General features: G+C 38.5%; 1 protein-coding gene across 1 annotated transcript in view; it reads right to left on the bottom strand.

The window, feature by feature from the left end:
• paxbp1 (PAX3 and PAX7 binding protein 1) overlaps positions 1-19,190 on the bottom strand; it is a 62,512-nt gene that overhangs the window by 11,614 nt on the left and 31,708 nt on the right. Inside the window, exons 8-14 of the mRNA XM_063050468.1 lie at positions 12,553-12,676; positions 11,460-11,562; positions 10,958-11,073; positions 7,998-8,197; positions 6,471-6,618; positions 5,746-5,867; positions 4,223-4,299 (exon numbers count right to left, since the gene is read on the bottom strand). Of these exons, the coding sequence (XP_062906538.1) occupies positions 4,223-4,299; positions 5,746-5,867; positions 6,471-6,618; positions 7,998-8,197; positions 10,958-11,073; positions 11,460-11,562; positions 12,553-12,676 (890 nt within the window). The remainder of the gene's footprint in view (positions 1-4,222; positions 4,300-5,745; positions 5,868-6,470; positions 6,619-7,997; positions 8,198-10,957; positions 11,074-11,459; positions 11,563-12,552; positions 12,677-19,190) is intronic.

The raw sequence follows: 19,190 nt of genomic DNA, 5'->3' as shown, positions 1-19,190 counted from the left end.
ATATTCCATTACCCTCGTGACATGCCTTGTAGATAGTAGAAAAGGTTTGGGATGCGAGCCCAGGAAATTGTAGTAACGATATTTATGTGACTGATTCAATTGATCCTCAGGATGTTGATGGTGGGGGACTTAGTGACAGTAATACCTTTGAACGTCAAAGCCAATTGGTTAGATTCTCTCTGTTACACATGGTCATTGTCTCGACACTATTTTTCTACAAATATTACTTATCACTTAGCATGCCTTGCTGCAGATGGACACATACATCTACATTTGCTGAGGATTTGCGAATGGTTTGAACATTGTGCAAGCACTAGTGCATCAGATGCATCCCAGTGATGACGATGCCCTGAGAAATTCTTGTAATGACGCCCTGAGGCTGACTTCCTACAACCACAGCCATTCTCCTTAGTGCAACATGCGATTCTAATCAAGAGTATTTTTCTTTTGATACACATTGACCATATTCATTCAGGTGTTGCCTTGATGTCAAACACAGTCAAGCTCACCTCAGCTCACTTATCCATATTTGGATCACAGCAGTGTTGTGGTCTGGACCAACGTGGTCCTGATGAAACTACAAATTGGGCACTAGTAAGGTTATTGCTTTACGTTGGTAAGTGCTGCTTCAGAGCACCAATGACGACACTTAGCTGATGATTCAGTACAGACTGATTGGATAGCAATTAGCTGCACTGTATTTGTCTTTTATTGATAAAATCTGGCTAACCCTTCATCTTTTCAGTTAGATGCCAGTGTTTTAACTAGAATAGCTTGGATAGATGCATAACCAGTTTTGGAGTGCAGGCTTTCAGTGCTACATCTGGAATGCTGTCCACTGCTGCATCCAACATTGTACTTCCAGCTGTTTCTTGATCTCACATGCAGAAGATCAAATTGGTTGACGACAGCATTGCCTGCCAAAAATGCTTCAAGTTTTATCTTTTGCACTCACATGCTTGAAACAACCACTATTGAGGACAGGAATGTTTTAGGAGCTTCCTCCTCCAATTTTCATGACTGCCTGAGGTCATTTCATAGTCACAGTCATACTTTATTGATCCCGGGGGAACTTTGGAGAAATGAAAGAGCAATCTTCAATTGCTTAAAAAGGATGTAACATTTTGTAAGTGGCAGAACTATTTAAGCTACAAAGCAAGTATTGATCAAAATCTTTTGGTTTGAATAAGTACCCCTATAGTTAAGAGCCAACTTGTAATAGAAGGTTTAGTGAAGGAGTTCAAACAACAAAAAAACTACTCAAATGGCTGTCTTACAAAATACTAATATTTTCAGATAAAAATGAACACAGGAAATTCTCACAAAATCAGTTTCATTGTTAATAAATTGATTTTTGGGAAGTCTGTGGGGAAAATTCAAAAGGCTACTAATTTTAGATATTCATAGCGCACAAAATGTTTAGCTTATGCAAATAACACAAAAAGCTCTGATGTGTTAAAAATTAAAGTTCTCTCCACCCCAGGAGAAAGGACTAAACACCATGAAAGAAACACAAAGTTTTCTTTTACACATCAAATGGCAGCAAGACGCACACATTTACAAGCTCTCAAGTCACTTCTACCATGTTAACATTGCTCCATTACAATTATCATTAGAATAAGTTAAGATGGCATAGTTTATTCATTGATGTACCCTACAGCCTAGGCTCATCAAATATCAGAAAGGCACTTGTATTTTAAAAGTATACAACTGGAACATTTTGCCATCAGTTACAAGGATGATTCTGGGAATGAAGGGGTTAACATATGAGGCACGTTTGGCAGCTTTGGGCCTGTACTCACCGGAATTTAGAACGATGTGGGGGGATCTCATTGAAACCTACTGAATGCTGAAAGGACTAGATAGGGTGAATGTGGAAAGGATGTTTCCTATGGTGGGGGTTCCCAGAAGTAGAGGGCACAGTCTCAAAATGGAGCGGTGAGTAGTGAATCTGTTGAATGCTCTGCTACAGACTGCCGTGGAGGCAAAACCCCTGGGTATATTTAAGGTGGAAGTTGATAGTTTCCTGATTGGTCAGGGCATCAAAGGTTATGTTGAGAAGGCAGATGTATGGGATGGGTTTGATGGGATACGGAATCAGCCATGATGGATGGCTAACAATAGGAATACTGCAGGTGCTGGAAATTCAAACAACACACAAAGTTGCTGGTGGACGCAGCATCACTAGGAAGAGGTACAGTTGACGTTTCAGGCCGAGACCCTTCGTCAGGACTAACTGAAGGAAGAGTTAGTAAGAGATTTGAAAGTGGGAGGGGGAGGGGGAGATCCAAAATGATAGGAGAAGACAGGAGGGGGAGGGATGGAGCCAAGAGCTGGACAATCAGATTCAATGGGCTGAATGGCCTAATTCTGCTCCTATGTCTTATGTTCATCAGTAGCTGATTAACAATACTAAAATGGAGCTTCAAGACAAACATTAGTCAGATTATTCAATGGCTTGGAATTTTCATGGGCAGCTTGCCAGCTAACTTTGTATCACTTAACTAAGTTATATCACAAGAATTTCCTCATTACTATCAACTATATTAACTATCTAATTTCTGGAATAAATCTATGGTAGCAGTGGCATTCTGGAAATTCAGCATTCTGCACTTTTGCATCTTGTTGGTTATATTGTTCATTTATTTTAAACTTAGTACTGATTTCAGGAAAATTATACACCAAAAGCTAAAAATTAATAATAAAACCTGTGATCCATTAGAAATTCCATTATGTGTAAACTAGAAGTACAGTGCACATTTCAGGCTATTAAATATACAAATAAGGTTGCTGTAATAATCAGCACAGAACAATGTTACTACTACGTCGACTCGGGCCTAGGGGGCTGGCGTCGGGCAATTTTTTTAATGCCTTACAAGGCACGAAACGAAAGACTGTGTGGTGCGCCTCTCCTCACACAGACAGTAGGTGGCTGTTGACTCACCAAGAGTTCATCTGCCCTTTGACAAGTTTTGTTTTTAGTCCTGCTGGGTGCGTACACACCCTCCTCCCTGGTTAACCGAAGTGCACCAGGGGGTGTGTTGGTTGAGTCGTCAACAACCCGACTCGAGACAGGTAGTACTGGGCTACGTGGTACCAGTAGCAAGGCAAGGCCCTGACCTGTCAGTGTTGGCGCTCATCAAATAAATTAAGATTTGGGAAATATCGCACCCATAAAATCTAATTTGCCTTTCAAGAAAGAATGTTATAAAACTCTGTTGCACAGATAACTTCATAGAAATAAAACATTGAAAAGAAATACTATATCATGTTTGTACAAATAACATCTTTAATAACTACCCAAGGAAGTTGATGAATCAGCCTCTAGGAGGAAGATTGAAAATCAGGCTGAGAGGTGTCACATCAACAACTTCTCATGCAATGTCAGCAAGACCAAAGAGAGGATTATTAACTTGAGAAGGAGGAAACAAGAAGTCCAAGAGCCAGTCCTCATCAGGGGATCAGAGGTGGAGAGGTCAGCAATTTTAAATTCCTCGGTGTTATCATTTCAGAGGATCTGTTCTGGGCCCAACACCCAAGTCCAATTATGAAGAAAGCACAGCAGCACCTCCACTTCCTATCTAAAACTCTGACAAACTTCTATAGATGTCTGGTGGAGAGTATATTGACTGGTTGGATCACAGCCTGGTATGCAAAACAATGCTCTTGAACAGAAAATCTCACAAAAAGTAGTGATATGGCCCAGTCCATCATGGGTAAAGGCCTCCCCAACCACTGAGCACATCTACAGAGAACACTGTTATCAGGGACCCCGACCACCCAGGTCATGTCCTCTTCTCACGTTATCAGGAAGGTAGTACAGGAGCTTCAGGACTCACACCACCAGGTTCAGGAACAGTTATTAGCCCTGAACCAGCAGGCTCTTGAACTACTGGGGATAACTTCACTCACCCACAACTCTGAACTAGTCCCACAATCTATGGACTCACTTTCAAGGACTCTTCATCTCATGTTCTAGATATTTATTGCTTATTTATTAATACTTTAAAAAAAATCTATTTGCACACTTTGTTATCTTCTGTACATTGGTTGTTTGTCCACCCTGTTGGGTGTGGCTTTTCATTGATTTTATTATGGTTCTTGGATTTACTGGGTATGCCTGCAAGAAAATGAACCTCAGTGTCGTATATGGTGACATATATGTACTTTGACAATAAATCAACATTAAACTTTGAAATACATAAAATAAGGAAACACATACCTTTTTGGATAAAGTGGTACATACACATCTTCATCCACTGACTTTCGAATTCTCAAGATGATGACCTTTAATAAATTCTGAGGGAGAATTTTTAAAAATTAATTTAAAAAGGGAAATCACAACAGACCAACATTTTATATATAGCAAAAAAGCAGGCAACTTTAGTAACTGAATGACCATAAAAATAGTATCTCCCCTGTAAGGTTCACTTAGAAGATCCCGCAAAACTATTCAAGGATGAAATTTTCTGATATTCTTTTCTCAATTCATGTGTAATGCCCTGGTTAAAACATCTGCGGCTACATGGAGGTATTTTTTTTATTTTAGCTGTATTCTGCAAAAGCAGTGTGTCCTGCTAGTAAGAGCGTTTTGGCGTCAGCTGCAGATAAGAAGTCATGTTGTCCAACTCAGTAATGTTGTGTCAGCCAATCAGGATTGTCTGGGTACATGTTGTAACTCAGCAATACACTCAACTACTTCCGAAATGAGCTCCAACATTTATGTGCACATTGGACTGCTTTAACTGTAATGCACCATTTTATCTCTTTATCTTTTCTTGTTAACTGCTGAAGTTAAAAATTGTCAAGTATATTTTCTTTATAATTTTATGCAGGTGTATGATCTGTCATTTCTTGGTGACCGATAGTTGTGGGCAAGCAGCATTTACACAGCATTTGCTACAGTCCTGTTTGGTTCAACCACAAATCATATCAACCCTATCCATATGTTGTTAGTGAAAGGTGGCCTTCTCACTGCTGACTCATGTGGCTGTTAGCAGAGTTAGCTAACAAGCCAAGTTTGCATACGAGTCCCAGTGAGAAGGCTACACATGAAAACTGGCATATGAGTACATTTCCAATGTTAGTGTTGCCAAATGCAAACAATTCCTCTCCATACAAAGTAAACTGCCTTGCCCGCCCAAAAATCAATCTCAAATGTTCACAGCTTAATGTTCAGTTTCTTTCAAAAGCTGCTAATTGAGAATAGCAGAGAACTATCAGAAAGGATTCACTCCTCTGGAAACACTGGACACAGAGAGGATAGCTAGTTAACCAGCGTGGTTCGTAAAGATGATTTCTAAAACCCCTTCAAAAATAATAGCTTTTATTCTAGCTGATACTTAAAATTTAAAGAGAATCACAGAACGAAACAGCAGAGAATAAAGCTATTTAGCCTAGGGTATCCATGATGGCTCTTTGGTAGAACTATCCAACTAATCCTATTCACTTACTCTTGCCTCACAGTTTGTAAATTTTATACCCTAATGTACCTATCCCATTCACTATGGAAGACTACTTCTTAAACAGTTCCTTCAAATAAAAATATTGTTGAATCTGATTCTCTGGCCAGCTTTGAGTTACTGAATCCCTGTCAACAGAAAAAGTTTATTTTTATTTACCCAAAATAATCATGACCTTGAAAACTCAATGATTAAATTATCTTAATTTACATTCAAATGGACTGTAAATAACAGAAAAAGGTTGGACACAACCAGAATGAAAACAAAATGTAAGACAGCATACCTGTGCATATTTATTTTCTCCATTTACAACAGAAGGATATCCTTCAATTAACTTCAGTAATAATTTGACTAGCCGGGATGTTTGAGATGTGGACAGAGGATCCCAAACTTTTTCTGCTAGTCCTACAGCAAGAATTGAAAAATATTTAGCAATGCCTCAGATTTTCTCATTCATTTTCTTAGGCTTGATGTCATATTGAGCTCCTGTGAACTAGCTAACAAATTCTGTCAACACTTTCTGATGAGAACAAATAAGAGAGACACATTCTTCCTGCATTATTACCCTTTGTCTCAGTTATTTTTATAGTAAATTTTGCACAAACGTAGCAATCATGAATCAACAATCTACTAGAGGAACTCAACAGGTTGAGTAGATTCTGTGCAAGGAAAGCAACTATTGATGTTTTGATTTGAAACCCTGCATTACAATTTAAATACCCAGCATTACGAGGAAGCAAGAATTTTATACAAGCAAAGGCAGCTCATTAGTGTATATTTCATATACACCAAATATTCTGTTTGGAATATTTCTATGTATGCGCAAGAAACAAAACCAGAAAAATAGATCACCAATTACGAAATAGTTAAACTACTTGTAGCAAGTTATAACGAAATGGTAAAATATCTAACTGTATGTTGGAATGATTTGATATATATGCCACAACAGAAATTTTGGCAAATAAGAGAATATTAATTAATGTCATGAGTCTATTAAAAAATAGTTACCTGTCAGTTTTGGCAAGACCACTTTTTCAACAATTGCAGGTAATAAGTATGTGTCCACATCATCCATCTGTGGATTTTGTCCTTCTTCACATCCATAAAACAGTAAAGATTCAAACCAGAGCATACTTTCAAAGTCACGACAATTTGGCTGTTAGAAAGACGTGTAATGCATACTTAGCTCTTACAAACAACACACAAACAATCTGTAAAATAGTGCTTTCACAATGTGATTGTTACTTTACATTTTAAGTAAAGAGACTTGTGTTCAAATAGTACCTTCTGCAAAATGACAGAATCCCAAAGTGCTTTATAGCCAATGCATTTCTGAAGTGTTGTCACTACAAGCTCTCAGGCAATAATGATAATTAAAAAATTACTTGTATTAGCTAAGCAAATTAAGGCATAAACATTGGTAGGACATTCTATTTCAAAATAGCAACACAATAACTTTTCCATCCACTTTAGAGCACCTCATAGCATTTTTGCAACACCCCAAAAAAAGAACTTAAAACCTCTGCACTCACCTCTTCCAGAATCTCCTAAGGCATTTAAAATTTTTCATTTCACAGTCAAAGTATTGTAATTTTCACTACACTTTTAAGATTTTGGTTTTAGAATTACATGTACAAACTTACTTTATCAAGCTTTGACTAGACAGTTGAAACAAAACATTTTGAGACCAATCATACGGGGTTGGAAAAATCGTGAGCAGTTTCACTCATGCTTTCAAATTCAAAAAGGAATATAGAGTGACAGTAAAACAGAGGATGGGGAGGAACAAGGTAGCCTGAGCATGAAGGGGAAAAATTAAATTATGTTGGGGGGGGGGCGAGAGATATGGAGGAGGGGAAGATACACAAAAAGGGTTTAGGATTAGACTAGGGATGGGAAAGCAAGTCTGATAAGGAGAAGACAGACAGGAGAGATGGAAGAGAAAAAAAGATAGGAGGGCAAATACTAGGGCAGTAGAGGGTGAAATTTGAGGAAGGGGGAGACAAATAGGAAGGGGTGGCATCACAACCTTAATAAAAAAAAAGGTTTAATTCCAGATTTATTCTATTAGTTTACATCACTGGAATTTTTCACTCTTCATCTGTCTTCTTCCTCTAATCAACAGAGGATTTACTTGTATTGATAAGAAAATATATTACTTATCCACAGTATTTTTATTCCATTCCAGTCAGACACAGTTTATTTTACAGGACAACATAGATCAGCTGTTCTGTTTGCTAGTCAACCTCTTGAGACTACTGAAGTACAACAAATTTGATCACTAAGTAACTCTTTATCCCACTGATGGGAATGCCAAGATAGGAGCATTAGCTGATGGGGAAAATTGAGTTCACAAAGCCAGCATTTAATACTCTATAATTCTTTAAAAAGCATCAATCACCTTAATCACAGGTACATTTATAAACTAATATCAGCTCTCACCTACAAAAGGAGCAATAAAGTAGGCCACACAGCATTTATTTGGAGGTAAGGAACTGTCAACAATTTGGGGTGAAACTCAGCATCAGGACTCACCTCAAAAGGATTCCATTTAATGAGTTGTAATCGAATAAGTGGATTGAGGAGTTTTGGAAGGCAGAGGCCAATATATGCATCTTTGTAATGTGTGTAATACAATTGCCGCCAGACTTCAAATCGGTTTTTGATCGAATCAAGTGTACAGAAATCGTCCAAAACATCTTCAAACACTTTCCTGGATTCACTAACAATGCGATCTACAAAAGATATTAGAATTTTGTGTTTTCATTTAACATTTTTTTCTGCATTACATTCACAGTAACACATAATTTGGTGTCAATACTTTAAAATCATTTAACAGTATTAAGGCTGATTTATACTTGTGCGTACTAACTTACGCCGCAGCATACGTAAGTGGGCTATGCCGTTGTGAGCATTTATACTTGTGCGTTGGTGTGTCTGCGTTGCTCTGCAATTCACCGCCAAAACGCTAGTTGGTGGTGGGGTTTCCATGCCACTGTGTTGAGTTTCTTCGTGTTGAAACTCAACACGAAGAAACTCAAACTTCAAACAATGGCGACTGAAACTGAAGGAGGGTGAATTTTCTGCGCTTGTCCAGCCACTGAGAGACTAGGAAATGCATTTCAAATATTTTCGGATGTCGGCAGGTAGATTTGATGATTTGGTTCATCGTCTCCAACCATTTATTTCGCATCAGTGTATGTACAGTATACTCGGAGACTGGCAATCACCATTTGAGGTTTAGCTTCAGGTGGAAGTCAACAGGCTGTAGCAGCTAGCTACAAACTGGCGTCAAGCACAGGGTCCTCCATAATTTCGGAGGTCTGTAAAGCTTTATGGAAAGCATTGCAGCCAGAGTTCCTTCCCTGCCCTTCAGTCACCCAATGGCAAGCTATTGCATCGTAGGATGAAATGCGACGCTACCAAGCCGACCACAGTTGTTGCGGTCTGCGACGCGTAGTTACATTTTGGGAGAGGTGTGCATTAGGCTACGGTGTAGGGTTCAGCCTAGGGTGCGCGGCTACGTCATACCTGTGGCATACATTTAACGCACAAGTATAAATCAACCTTCAGACAGTACACAGACTTTTGGAGACTTGTTGACAACTCGGTCTTCTCGTTCCTGACCCTCTACAAACAGGAATAGTTTTACTAGTTACCCTGTCTTTATTCCTTCAGATTTTACATACCTCTAGCAGATAACCTTTCAAACTTCTGTTTCAAAACCTGATTCTACAGTTTATCCACATCACTTCCATGGAATTATTTTGGTAATTCTTTTCTGCACTCTGAAGTGTGAAGGCCTTAATATAGGATTCTCAGCATTGGACCCAATACTCTAATGTTTTATAGAATAAAAATTAGTGAATTTGCTTTTGAATTCTATGCTTCTGTTGACAGAGCCAAGGATCCATTATATGCTTCTTGACATGTCTTATCAGGTAAAGGGCAAGAAAAGCTTGTAGCATGCCAGAATTTGAAAAGAATGACATGATTTGACAAAAACATACAAAAACCCCAAGAGGTCTTAACAAGGATTCGATGAGTGTTTAAAAACAACGAATCACCCATTTAAAACAGAGGAAAAGTATTTATCCCCCTCACAGAATTGAGTTAACTTTCAAAGATTTGTTTCCTCAAAGGGCAGAGGAAAGAATTCCTGTAATATTTTAAGGTAAAGACTTAATAACCAAGATGACAACCTAGAGACAGAAATGGGGAGTTAAGATCAGGTCAGCCACAGCCTTGTTGAATGGCAGAGCATTCTTGAGGGGCTGAGTGGCCTATTCCTGTTCCTAATTTGTAAGCCTTCCAATGATATAGGTACATGCAGCCCAGGATCTCCCTGTTGTGTAATGCTTTTAAAAAATGTGTCTTTTAGTTGTAGTTGCTTCCTATTTCCAACAGAATGTAATACCTTACACTTTCCTTAAATTTTATCTGGCACATGTTTGTGTATTTCATAAGCCTGCCCTTAGCATGGTCTATTACTATTCCCTTTGCTGCTTCTAAGCTTGGAATCATTTGCAAATTTTGAAGCTGTGCTGAATCACTGGTGTCCTCATTAAGCACTACTTGGATGACTTGTACACAAACTGCAAGTTGAACTATCTTTGGTCAATCTATTCCACAACAGAAACAAAAATCACCATTGAATTGGCTTAAAAATGTCATACTTTGTACCTAGAGTCAGAGGTACATGGCATGCAAAATAGGCCTTTTGGCTCAAGTCATCCATGCCCACTAAGAAGTCTAATTGAGCTAGTCCTATTTTGACTGCATTGGCCCACATCCTTCAAACCACTTTCTTTCTATCCATGTACTTTTCCAAATGTCTTGTAAGTGTCATAATTGTACCACCACTAGCAGTTCCAGTGGCAGCCCATTCCATATATGCACCACCCCATTTGGAAAAAGTTGATCTGCAGGTGCATTTTAAAATCTTCACGCTTTAAACCTATATCTCCTATCCAAACCTGGGGAAAATACTCTGTATATTCATGGCCTACCACCCTCATAACTTTATAAACCCTGCTAGGCTCCAAGGAAAAATGTCCTAGCCTATTCAGCTTTCCTCAAAACCCAAACCCTCTAATCTCAGTAATGTCCTTGCAAGTCCTCTTTGCACTTTTCCAGTTTATTGATGTCCTTCCTATAGCAGGGTGACCAGAAATGTACATAGCACTCCAAATGCAGCCATACCCATATCTTGTATATGTGTAAAATAACAACACAACTCCTGCACTCAATATCATAGCCTATGAAAAGAAGTGTGCCAAAAGCCATCTTCAGCACAGTCTACCTGTCACCATTTTCAAGAAACTAGCTATCTCCAGGTCACTCTATACTACAAAACACCCACTATCTTATCACTCCCAGAATAAAAATATGAATTTCCCCCATATGGTGCACTTTGTCAGCAATTTACCACAGTTTAGCTTTCCTTGATTTATCAAATATTACAAATATATTAGCTTATTTTTCAAACAGCATACCATTTTCCATATTAAAGCTTGTGATGTCTGTGGACGTCTCTTCATCATCACTTGATAACCCTTCATGGTGTTCACTCATCTTGCCTGCTTGCTCTCTGGCCAATCTTCGACGGGCTCTAAAATAATAAACAGTTAGTTATTGATAATTTTATAATGCTATTTTCTTCCAAGTGAAATATTTTCTTGTAAAGCTATAAAATATAATTGTTTCACTCTCATGCTTATTAACTGTGCTAAACACTGTCAACTTGTGTTCTAATTTGCAATGAGGACAAAATCTAACTCATTGGGTCCAAGTGCATGCATATTCTGCTACACAACTATTGTCAGTGAATATCTTAACACAACACAAACTAAAATAAAAATTGCAACAAAAGTGGAATCACCATAATAAGTGACAAAATACTCAGGCAAGAAATAGTAATGAACAATGAAGCTACATGCATTTAAAGAGCATCTGCATTTTAAGATGCAAAATGATTGACAGAGCATGCAATCATACCTACGGGCCTCTCTCTCTGCAATCCTTCGCTGTTTGGCATTTTCTTGATATAAAGCACGGTCACGACCAAATGCATCGAGGCTTGGTGTCATGGCTGTTTTGCCTGAAAATATAAAGTTTACAATTACCAAGAAGTCATCTTAAAAAGATAATCAGTAAAACAATCTTTAATTTGCATTGAACACAAAATTTGAACCTACTGGGACCCACACTATTAGGAATTTGTAAATTGAGTAAGAAATTAATGCAACCAGCAATAAAATTAGTTAGGAACCAGCAAGAGAGAGTAAAATTACATAGTAAAAATACAGTTATTGCTAAAAGATGATTGAATTCTTGTCAGCATACAATTTTGCAGAAAATGTAATAATCTACCAATTAATGAATTTACAAATCTAAGTAGCAAAAATTAGTAAGTGCTATGAAATATGCATGTTGTTCTTAGAAATATTTTATTGAGGTCAGCTGTGAGATATGTAGAAAACTTGAGACATTTTACTCCCAGTTGAACCACCATTGGTAGATCTTTATTTTTTATATATATATATATATATACACACTTGAGTGTGAGGCAGCACCTAAGAGCTTTTTTGGCTTTTTTGCATTTTAGTGGCACTATGCTGATGGAGATCAGCAGATCATGCAGACAGTAGAAACTGTCAAACTCTTCCACGAGTTTCTTCCTGTTCAGATCATAACCTAACAAAATGGGGAATAATAAGAATGAACTCTCGTGTTGCAAACACAAATAAACCCTTAAAACTATTCTTCCCTACCCCTAACTGAATTTTAGGAATACTTATTGAGTTTAAATTTATCTGCAGAAACCATATCTGATCCAAAGCAAAATGGTCCATCTGTCATGTAACAGTACCACAGATAATTATCATAATTTGGCCATGTAATCAGAAGACATTACTTCCTCCAAATAAGCTATTTAGTTCCTCTTTTTTGTACTAAGTTAAATATATCAAATGATTCCCATGGTAACTTCAAACCACTCTGCTGGATTAATATGCATTCTTATTAATCTAATGTATTACAGTGAACAAGGCTGTTCAATGAATAATAAAAACCTTCAAGATGGACTGACTTGAATGGCTTGAATATTCCGATGATTCATCTTTAATATCATCTTGCCGTCTCTGGACAAACCGGGTAGCCCGCTGTTTCAGCAGCTGGTGCATGGCAGTTTCAAGCTCATTAACCAGAGGTACCTGAAAAATACAACATACAAGGTAATACCTGGGCCCTCCATAAAAGGCCCTGGTCAGCACGAATTACACCATGGAAACAGTTTTAAATTCCAGCTAGTCCCTGCACATCTTCAACCAAAGTGCCCAAAGCACCGATGAAACAAGATTTAGATAAGGTCATATACTTTCTTGCTGAGTCAACTTCCATTCAGTCTGCTGCCAAATATTTAGTCAAATGTTAATTGAAAATCAACGTTTTTTTTTAAAAGTACATAATGAAACCAAAACTTTGCAGATTAACAGGTACAATATTTCATGCATTCATTTTTAACACAATCTTTTGACAAAGAAATGCCAGTAGATGTGCATGAAAAGAAAGCAGGTTAAAGCAAATGGAAAAACTTCTCATCTTGAATTTTTTACACTATTCCAGTTTACCTACTGCATATACAGCTTCAGTATTCATATGTATGGATAAAGGTGTCCGAGTCACTAAGGCATTGTATGCATCTCTAAATTTTAGAATCACAAACTTATAAACACCCAAGCACTTTGGTGCTTATTTGCAATGCACAGGCACACAGCCATGTGTAATTGGGAAAATTCAAAGTTTAGTTATTAACAAAAATCATTAACTGAATCTTTTTTGGCTATGGCCCCTGGTTAAGAAGGATTTCAGAGTTCTGGTGGTTACCTAGATTTCACAGAAATCCCACACAAATCTCTTGCTGCAACTACTACTATCCTTTGCCACTGAATTCCACAAGCAGTCCAACGGTGGAACCCAGTAAATCTGAAATAATAGGGTGGGGAAGTGGTGGAAGCAGATACAACAATATTTAACAAGCTTTTGGACAGGCACATGAATGAGGGTGGGATGGGGGATATAACTCATGTGCAGGCAGGTGGGATTAACTTACACTGACACATTAGTCAGCACAAACATCGGAAGTTGGAAGGCTTTCCTGTGTGCTGTTCTGTGTTGAAAGACATGCTGAAGATGAAGGTTTCGCCAAGGGTTACAATATTGAGATAGCTGGCACCCCAATGACCAAAAATAACAATTCAGATTCAATGTTGTCAATATAAAAATATCTTGAATGATGCTGCCCATAACCTAATTCATTTGAAATTACATGATCTTAAAGATAAACAGCATTGCACTGACCCAATTGTTATAATTGTGGGCAGTACCACGAAGCAAGGCTTGCTAGCCTGCAAAAGACAAACAGACTAAAAACGTAAGTACCAGAAGTTAAGTAATCTTACATGTATAAAGATTTTCCATAGAAATATATTTTAAAATCCTTGCACCACTTTAATACTCCCTGATAGATCAGTTTATTGTAGACTATGAAAAATATTTAAATTTAATTACAATTAGCAGTGTTTGAGGAATGCAAAATTGTCAAGAACATTGAAAGTGATGATTCCAAGAGGTAGAAAGATATTACATTACTGTTGAAATGCATTTGACGTAATGATTTTTTTATTAACATGCTTGGAACTGTAGATTTCCAAGTGCTTTAAGGGGACAAATAAATAACAAAATCACTTTAAAAATAAGGATCCAGCTAGCATCGCTTCTCAAGAAATTAAAAATAATTTAATATTTTTAACCTTGCTTTCAATCTTATCCCCACTCCCAAAGGGGAAGCTATTCTGATGATGAATGCAAAAAAAGACTAGCAAGGTAAGCATTTCCTTTTTCCATAGTCATATACTGCATCTCTTCAAGTCAATACTTACATACTTCAAATATACACTCAGTGGCCACTTCATTAAGTATACTTGCAGTCATGCAAATATCTAATCAGCCAATCATGTGGTAGCATCTTAATGCATAAATGCATGTAGACATGTTCAAGAGGTTTGGCTGTCATCTAGACCAACTCTCAGAATAGGGAAGAAATGTGATCTAGGTGACTTTGACTGTGGAATCACAGCTGGTGCCAAACAGGGTGATGTGAGTATCTCTCGGGATTTTCACTCACAACAGTCTCTAGAGTTTACAGAGAATGGTATAAAAAATAACCGGTGAGCAGCAGTTCTGTGGGGAAAAACATTATTAATGAGAGAGGTCAGAGGAGAATGACTGAACTGGTTGAAGCTGACAGGAAGGCAACAGTAATCCCAATGACCACGTTGTTACTACAGTGGTGTTTAGAAGATCATCCTTGAACACATAACACGTTGAACTTTGAAGTGGGTGAAGGATGGCAGCAGAAGACCACAATGGATCCACTCATGTACCTAATAAAGTGGCCACTGAGTGCATTTCATTCTCTCTAACGTAATTGGTAGCAAAAACTCTTATTTTAAATTTACCAGGTATCTCTAGCATTAATCATCATTGATTATTGCCATAACTTGTAACCTGGGAGGTTCATGGATGCTTTTATCCTCAGGAAGTTCTGAAGCATTTCTTGGCCAGAATTACCTTTGAAATGAAATCATCTATGACCTCAGTCGTGAAATGTGAATGGACGATCAGTTATTTAATTCAGTAGCTAGGGCTTAAACATACAATGGACACCATTTGTGTTATCAACAGTAAAGGCCTCCTAGGTTGCCAGCCAAAACTAAGTATCCTTTCACATAACCCTTTGAAATTAGTTATTTTAGTCTAGTAATAAATAGAACACTACATTGAATTACGCACACAAGATGTTGGAGGAACTCAGCAGGTCAGGCAGCATCTGTGGAAATGAACAAACAGTCAACGTTTAGGACCGTGACTCTTCTTCAGGACTCAATAGCATGATGTGCTGTCCTGAAGAAAGGGTCTCCACTCAAAACGTCAGCTGCTTATTTGTTTCCATAGATGCTGCCTGACCTGCAGAGTTCCTCTAGCATTTTGCATCTGTTGCTTTGGATTTCCAGCACCTGCAGACTTTTTCCTGTTTGATTGAATTACCGTGCCCATTACAGAGTCAGGTTCAAACTTCCACAGCAAAACTTGAATTAAAAATATTTCACATGAATTAAATCTAAGCTTGTTAATTATTTCACCATCTTGCAACAACTTGTGATTTACCTCACCAACTCATTCAATATGGTTTACTAAGTCTGCTTCCTCCTCCGATTATGAACCTTAAGCAGTAATTATTCGACCTTCCAAAACTGTCTACAACTCTACTTTGTAAGGATTCAAGTTATTTGAGATTAAATATTCCTCTTAAGCAGGGGTTCCCAACCTGGGGTCCAGAGACCCCGCGGTTAATGGTAGCAGTCTATGGCATAAAAAAAAAGTTGAGAACACCTGCTCTAAAGCCTGCACATCTACATTTGAACAAGTACATAGCTTATTGATTTACTTTCTCTCGTAATAATGCCATTTTCCGACTCATAATTCAGCATCTGTATTAAACTCTCAATAAGTGGTAAATCGCCCCTTGGAATAATGGTACGGAACAAGCTGAATTTTACTTCATTTTAGTTCTGGGTTCTCAGAATAGATAGTGGATTCCAGTTAATTAGCCCATTGCTTGTTTGTGATAACTCTTAAGAACAAAAATTAATGTGAAAAAATAACCAGGATTCCCACTGTTTATTTGGAACATGATGCTGTTTACTTGGGACAGGAAATGTTGAACAGTTTCTGACTCGTGTCAGATGCATGCACTTGCATGGCTGTTAGTCACTATGCCATGCTTAGAGTGAACAGTTTTTAAACAGCGCCAGTTTTGTGTGTTTGCCTTCAAAAAGCAGCAATTTCAAGCATTCAGGCTTAGAGATGCCAGAAAAGGCTAGGAGTGAAAATGAAATGATTTCACTACTTTAGCAAGTTACGAACTATGAAGAATTAAAAGGCACCAACTATCATCTTGAATGTTGCAATGAAAGTGAAGATTTGGAGGGTGCAATCGTTGACGGAATATGAAGGTAGTCTAATTATTCGCACTATGCGTCTGCACTAATCTTGTTCATTTACAGTCCGAAGAATAGGACACAGATGAGTTCTTCATCCAATCAGGTTGTTCGCTCTCCTGACTAACAAATCAGGAGAGACTGACTCTGGGGGGAGGGGGGAGGGTATAAATACCATTGGACTGGACATGCCCTGGCATCATCCCTGATGACGATGGCAGAGTTTGCCACTGAATCATCCATTATAATTGATACCTGTACCCGGCTAGAAGCCCGAGAAAGCACACCAGGAAAGCACTTGATTTTAAGGTGGTACTTTGAGGTGGAAGAGGTGAGGGGAGACGTACATGGGAAAGAAAATAGGAAACATTTTCCTAAAGCAAAAATATACACAGCAAAGGACAAAGCTATCAACTAAGGGGGAAGAGGTTTTAGGGTGGATCTGAGGAAGAATTCATCCAGGTGGTGGTTGGATTCTGGAACTCTGAATGGTGTTGCATGCAGGGACACTCACAACATTCAGGTAATATCCAAATTGGCACTTGAATGTCAATACAGAGAAGGCTAAAGACTAAAAATTCTGGTAAATAGGATTAGCATAGGTAGAGCAACACGGAAAGCTGCTGGAGGGACTTCAATGGGTCAGGCAGCATCCATGGACAGAATACATAGATGCTGCCTGACCACTGAGCTCCTCCAACACCTTTGTTGCTCCAGATTTCTAGAATCTGCAACCTGTATCTCCATAAACACTTGATGGTTAGCATGGGCATGGCGGACTGAAGGACTGCTTGACTCTGGGACTCGATGACTAAAATTCAGTAAGGACATTCAGTATACCATTAGAGATTGATAAAAGTTTAGTTTCTACCAGGCTACAATTTCCAACTATTTTACTACATTAGGCAAGTTTGCTTTATCGTGTTTACAGAGAAGTTCAAAGGAACAGTGAATTTTGTTCATTATTATTAAAGCTTTAGAAAAGTTAAAGAAAATTGAGCATCTCCTCTTCCAATATGAAACTAAAAAAATGACCCAAAATGAATGTATCCTTGTTGTACCTGATGGAAAGTTATATACTGCTTTTAACTGATCAGAAAATATGGAAAATAGAATTAGGAACAACAGAACTATACACTAAGGAAAGAAGTGAATAACCACATGATACTCTTGGGGCAACACTAGGCTGAGAGATATTATGAGAAACCATGGAGTGAGATAAAAAAAACAGTAGTTTGTTAGCTTAAAAGGTAATTACACACTCCCAAATATCACATTCTATGGACAACTATAAATGTAGTGATGAAGAGTTGACTAATTCCAAAGAAAGGAAGCAGTGAACTCTTCATCACTACATTTATAGTTGTCCAAAGGAAGTTGAAAAGCAGGACCTCGAGGGTGGTAATCTCAGGATTGCTACCTGTGCTACTTGCCAGTAAGGGTAAGAATAGGATGCTCTGGAGGATGAACAAGTGGCCGAAGAACTGGTGTAGGGGGCAGGATTACAGATTTCAGGATCATTGGGACCTCTTCTGGGGCAGGTGGGACCTGTACAAGAGAGACGGGTTACACTTGAACTACAAAGGGACCGATATCCTTTCAGGAAGGTTTGTTAGTGCTATTGGGGAGGCTTTAAACTAGATTTGCAGGGGGATGGGAACCAGAGTGCCAGAGCTAACAGTGAGGCTGGAGTGAAAATAAATGATGTTAAAAGTTCAAGCAAAGCCGCAAATAGAAAGGTTGTGAGTGGTGGTAAAAATCTTCTGAGGTGTATATATTTCAATGCTAGGAGTATTGCGGGGAAGGCAGATGAGTTAAGGGCGTGGACTGACACGTGGAATTATGACGTTATAGCAATTAGTGAAACTTGGCTACAGGAGGGGCAGAACTGGCAGCTTAATATTCCAGGGTTCCGATGTTTCAGATGTGATAGAGGCAGAGGAGTGAAAGGTGGTGGAGGGGGGGTAGCATTGCTTGTCAGGGAAAATGTTACAGCAGTGCTCAGGCAGGACAGATTACAGGGCTTGTCTACTGAGTCCTTATGGGTGGAGCTGAGAAACAGGAAAGGCCACATTAGAGGGGTTGTATTATAGACCACCCAATAGTCAGCAAGAATTGGAAGAACAAATCTGCAGAGAGATAGCAGGCAACTGCAGGAAACATAAAGTTGTGGTAGTAGGGGATTTTAATTTTCCACATATTGATTGGGACTCCCATGCTGTTAGGGATCTAGATGGGTTAGAGTTTGTAAAATGTGTTCAGGAAAGTTTTTTAAAATCAATACATAGAGGTACCAACTAGAGGGGATGCAATATTAGATCTCCGATTAGGAAACGAATTAGGACAAGTGACGGAAGTGTGTGTAGGGGAGCACTTTGGTTCCAGTGATCATAACACCATTAGTTTCAACTTGATCATGGATAAAGATAGATCTGGTCCCAGGGTTGAGGTTCTAAACTGGAAGGAGGCCAAATTTGAAGAAGTGAGAAAGGATCACAAAAGCATGGATTGGGACAGGTTGTTCTCTGGCAAGGATGTGATCGGTAAGTGGGAAACCTTCAAAGGAGAAATTTTGAGAGTGCAGAGCTTGTATGTTCCTGCCAGGATTAAAGGCAAAGTGAATGGGAATAAGGAACCTTGGTTCTCAAGGGATATTGCAACTCTG

This window comes from Mobula hypostoma, chromosome 6 (assembly GCF_963921235.1).
Source record: "Mobula hypostoma chromosome 6, sMobHyp1.1, whole genome shotgun sequence".
Taxonomy (NCBI): Eukaryota; Metazoa; Chordata; class Chondrichthyes; order Myliobatiformes; family Myliobatidae; genus Mobula; species Mobula hypostoma.
This window is presented reverse-complemented; position numbering and strand designations above follow the sequence as displayed.